Source organism: Morone saxatilis, unplaced genomic scaffold (genome assembly GCF_004916995.1).
Source record: "Morone saxatilis isolate NCDOM2014 unplaced genomic scaffold, NCSU_SB_2.0 Contig24, whole genome shotgun sequence".
Lineage (NCBI taxonomy): Eukaryota > Metazoa > Chordata > Actinopteri > Moronidae > Morone > Morone saxatilis.
Genome location: NW_023339807.1, coordinates 22363004 through 22368177, shown reverse-complemented (window position 1 = coordinate 22368177; position 5174 = coordinate 22363004). Strand labels below are relative to the sequence as shown.

The 5174-nt window shown below is 40.9% G+C and overlaps 1 protein-coding gene across 2 annotated transcripts in view; it reads left to right on the top strand.

Moving 5' to 3' along the window:
• The window catches only part of LOC118335656 (G-protein-signaling modulator 1), a 4663-nt gene extending 1137 nt beyond the window's left edge, over positions 1-3526 (top strand). The window contains exons 2-6 of one of the 2 annotated variants that reach the window (XM_035672073.1): positions 659-757; positions 1200-1760; positions 2075-2237; positions 2462-2703; positions 2842-3526. In XM_035672073.1, the coding sequence (XP_035527966.1) occupies positions 1218-1760; positions 2075-2237; positions 2462-2703; positions 2842-2982 (1089 nt within the window). In that variant the 5' untranslated portion in view covers positions 659-757; positions 1200-1217 and the 3' untranslated portion in view covers positions 2983-3526. Of the gene's footprint in view, positions 1-313; positions 758-1199; positions 1761-2074; positions 2238-2461; positions 2704-2841 lie in introns of those variants that run through there. The other variant, XM_035672072.1, reaches the window with a different exon arrangement.
• Positions 3527-5174: the final 1648 nt, after the last annotated feature.

Genomic DNA, 5174 nt, shown 5'->3' with positions numbered 1-5174 from the left:
TGTATGTATGTGTGTGTGTGTAGGAGTCAAACAAAAGAAAACAAATCTAACTGAATTAAATGTAGATTGTGTGCTCTTTTGTCAGCCTACAGTGCTGAGCATTAGTTACCAAGCCCCAACAGAGACTTTCTGATTAAAGAAGTTGTGTTTCAATTTCCCTGGTTTAACCCTGGTGATAATCTCACTTAGACAGCTTCTCTCACTTGTCTGACTCTACTTCTCCTTTTAGCAGCAAGTCAACAGGATGTGTGCCAAAACCACATCAGTGTCAAACTGTGCGCCTGTTTCAACATGTAGCAGTTGGGTCTGTCATAATCAAATGAGCAGCAGTTAAAGCAGCAGCTGCTCACAGCTGCCTTTACATTTTTTAAGTTCATCTCAAGTGATGAAAAAAAGCTACCTTTGTTTGGGACCATACCTAGACTGACTAGAAGCATAGCGGGGGTTTCTTCTGCTTCTGACAGTAAGGTTTCATAATACCATGACTTGTCAGATGTGGGCCAAATAAATAGGGGTGGTGGTAAGAGGAACAGGAAGAGAGGAGACGAGAGACAGAGAGAGAGAGAGAAGGTAGCAAAGGCAGACAGAAAGGGCGAGAGCTTGTCACGTCGGTATGTGAAACTGTTCATACCAATTTTTTTTTCTTTTCTTCTTAAAGATATTGAAAAGACAAGGGACAAGCTAAAATGGTGTGCTGCTCCGTCGGTGGTGACTTCAAGAGATGATGCTTTGAAGAGACAAAGTTCAAAACATAACGGTAAGAATGAAATTACTACATTTATACGTACTGCGGTGGTAGACAGGGTAGCTTTTGGGGCAAAACAAGAGATTCTATTTGTCCACCAAAGCGAAAGTTTAAGCAATGTACCCAACAGAAATCATCAATATGCAACATGAAGGTGACATCTCCTCCCAGCATGTTATTACACATCTTGTTATCATACAGCTGACAGGACTATAAGACTTAAAGTTGGACTTTCATCTTAAACATGTGTAGTCAACACGCTAGAACCTGACAAACTGGTTTCACAAACATTTGTTTGCAAGAGAAAGACACAGCTGCTCTATAGCTGACTTCAGAGTTAATGTTTGTTATGTTTGTTGAGTATTTTTGTCAGAAAAAATTAACATTGGGGTCTTTAAAGTCTTTGACCTAAGATCTTTGACCTAAGCCCCTTTTCTGTGTTTCTTCTTGTCAGGGTTTAACTAAGAGATTAATGGACTGCGCAAAGATCAAAGTTGAAATGGCTGAAGAGGGGCTGCTGGAACCTCTCGTCATCATCGAAGAGGGAGACGTGACTGAGGGCGTCATTGAAAGAGGGGCAGTGAGCAGCTCAGTTGTCATCGTACAGAGCAGCAGCGGCGACTCGGCTCTGAAAAGGGAAGAGGAACATACAGGGGAGGACAAGAATGAAGAAGATATAGCGGGCAAAATGTGTTCAGAAGGGCAGAAGCGGGAGAAACAACCAGCCAACGCAGAGGACAACCAAACAGGAGAGGTTGTTGTGAATGAAGGAGACAAAAAAGAAGATGATAAACCAGAGGAAACTGAGAACATGAATGATGGACAGAACAGCGGTGCTGGTGAGAGTGAAGGGAAGACTCATGAGGTGATGAGGATTAATGAAAAAACAGAGAAACCCAGAGACATGGGGGATAAAAAAGTCACACAAAATAACCCTGAAGTAGACATAAAGAGGTTAAATTCCTCCGAGGAACAACCTGAAGGGACAAAAAGCCAAGAAGAGGATTCAAAAAAGGTTGGTTCTTATTTTCCTTTTGGCATATCCCGTGTGATTACCCCTATAATAAACCAGTCAGCATGGCATGCAGTGAATAAAGTGTTTGTTTGTAATGTTCTTTGACTTTACCAACCAGCCACCATGTGCCATACGAGAACAACAATCTCGTGGTGGAAAAAACAGCAGGTATCCTTTCGTTACAGAGCATGTGGGAGTGCGTAAGAGTCAAGTGAGTTGTTTTGCTGTGCCAACAAACAGTCTGTGCCACTCACGGAGAAACCTTTCCTCCCTCCCTCGTTCTTTTTTCTTCCACCTACCCGCGTGTTTCTCAGGCTCACCGGTTAACCCCTGACTTCCCGGAGGCCCTGTACGAGCTGCTCTGCACCCTTCAGGAGGGGAGGCGGCTCAACGACCAGCGCTGCTCCTTCAGGCTGGAGAGCGGGATCAGGAGGAGGTGCCACTCTGAGCCCAACACCAGCAAGCCAGCCAACAGAGGTGGGAGCGCCTTGAGAAGAATGATGCAGCTGTTGCGTTTGTGTGTGATGCTGACTCATGTCGATCAAGCTAAATCAACATGAAACTACCCGTACTTTGTGACTAAAGAATGTTTTTTGAAACTTGTGCGACTTACGTGTTCTTAAAATCTTTCCTTGATCGCTGACCACTTAAAGTCTCCTGCCATCTGACCATAATAGCTCTTTTCTCTCATTTCCCCACAGTCGTTTTTTCCTCCATGACTTCACTGCAGAAAGAGGAGTTTTTTGAGCTGGTGGCCACATCTCAAGCTCGCCGGCTGGATGACCAGAGGGCGCAGCTTGAAAAGTCTCCGCCACCAAAACCAAAAGCCAGGAGCTTCAGAGGCAGCATAAAACAACTCTCTTTTGTGAAAAGGCCTGCACCAGTTCCTGCGCCAGTTCCTGTGCCCAATGAGGATTTGTATAATATGATTCTCACAACACAAGTAAGCAGTCTATCAAGACAAAAGTGTACAGTTATAGCAGAACACATCTTTGCAAAACCGTGCCAACTTTAGTGGAGAATTATTTGACTTTAGTCGTTATTTCAGGCATTCATTTTCACACCTACCTTCCACCCACAGGCTCAAGGCAGGCTGGAGGACCAGCGCAGCAGGGCTCCTGGTCCCATGGACGACGAGGACTTCTTCTCCCTGCTCCTGAGAGTCCAGGGTGGGCGCATGGACGAGCAGAGGACTGAACTACCTTGCTTGCTGCAAACCTGAGATGGAAAACAAAAGAACTGTGGGGCTACAGCGGAAGCCAGCCAGTATTGTGTATTTTATTTTTTGCCAGATTTCCTTTTAAAATAGGTTTTTTATTTGTTGACCCTGTTGATGCTTTGTTTTAGGGAATTGCTATTCCTCTTGATAGTGTTGGTCAGTGTTAAAGCTGTTGAGTTTGTAGCAAAAAACGCTAATGTTTGAGCAACAGAGCTTTTGATGTCACTTGAGGGACGTTCCTGATGCGATTGTGATGTTTACTGCTAATTCTTTAATAGTAAATAAGATCCGTAGATAGCTTTCTTATCTTGCCAAATTTTTAATTTTTATTGAGTGACTGCGACGAGTGGTTGAATGATTTTTTTGTGCGTTCTAGTTGTTAATGTGGAGGAGGAAGTCTTTTAATCTCTATTGTTTCTCATTATTTGTACAGAGACATTAAACACACCAGGGATGGTTGGTGTAGAAATAATAGCTCCAAGGCCACACAGTGCTTGACTGTATATGGATTATTCTCCTCCTGAAAATAAACAAAACGTGTATCTGAGCCATTTGCATTTACCCACTTCTTCAATTGTGCAAAATGTTGTTGGGAGAAAAAGAGATTTAAGACTCTAATGGGAATATCATTTGAGTGTGTATCCTTTTTTTATTCCATTTTCACCAATTTATTTTTGCATATGAAACACACAGTAGCCTGTAATTGCAAGCATTTTAGCAGTTACGCTAACAAGGAGGTAAAACCTGTTCTGTTATCTTTATTATTAATCATCATTCCCTTGCTAGGTCACATTCCCATAAACGTCTGAAAGTGTCTAATCTTTTTAAAACAGCATGTTGCACATAAATCAAAACATTCACACAGAAAGAGACAAAGTAATGATGTCCCATTTAGGGAACAAAGATAAAGGTGTTAATTTTTAACAGAATAAATGGACTGAAAAGGAGTTTTATCTCAAAGTTCCTGAATTTTGATTTACACTAGTGAGTCATTTTTATTGAAGGTCACATCACCACAAATGCAAAAAGGAGATTTACACTTCCAATGTAACGTAGCATTAACTGTGATGTTCAAAAATGCTGTTTCTAATAATACAGGAACCCTGTGACCTCCTCTGGTGTGTGTTTAGTCCACTCAGCTTGGAGCAAAGCTTTCTGAGGAAGTCCTGGTCGCTCTGCACAAGTAAGGTTAGAGGTGACACTGTGCCACTTCTTCAAACAGCACATTTATGTGACATCTGTCAGCAATACTTTGTCCAACACTGCTGGTTGAGATCTACATTTAAAGGAGAAAACATATTGTAAATCAAATAGAAGAACACTTATATTGTATTTTTGTTGGATTATTAAAAAAATAATAATAAGGAAGCTCAATTAACTCATCAAAAAGTTTACATTTCACATGTAAAGTCAAAGGTCAGGTCCAGAATAATTAATGACACAGGCATTATTCTGTCACATGACCGGCCTCTGCTCCAGATCAAGTAATATAAAGACAGATCAACAATTTAAATGAAAAGAAGAAGAAGCATGTAACAAAACAAAAACCACACTTTTCACCAAAATTGTGAAAGAGTCAAACAGAAAGAAACAACAGCAGGCCAACTAACAGATTCAAGTTCCACTTTTAAGATGGAAGTATGCAAGGGTTGGGCTGATATACTCTATCATTTCTCTGCTATGGCCTTGGCTTTCTTTCAAAGACCAGATTTTGACCAGGTCAACATGAGCTTGCCGTTTTTCTTTTTCTCGTAGAGGGCTGGTTGACAGTTTCTTCTAATGTGGTGTAGTTTGGGAGTGTCTGTAAAATGGTGATTTAATTGTGCTCTCTAACTGTACTCCGGAGGCTTACTGTCTCTCAATGCTGTATAGGGTTTCAGAGAAAACAGTAAAAATGCATCAAATATTTAGATATCGAATACTGATAGATCAAATGTTATTACCATAGATCCAGTGACTTATTTAATAATGTATATGTTGGATTTATATGAATGATATGAATTCTTAAATGGTTAATGAAAACACTATGTCTATGTTTATCTTACGTTTATTAATATCACTCCACACTCAGGACTTCTGTTTATGTTTTTATCAAGCTATTTATTTAAAAAATGAATTTAGGCATGACCATTTTTTTCTATATAGCCCCGCCCACCGGTCGACGTCATCGATCACATGACTGAAACCAAGGACTT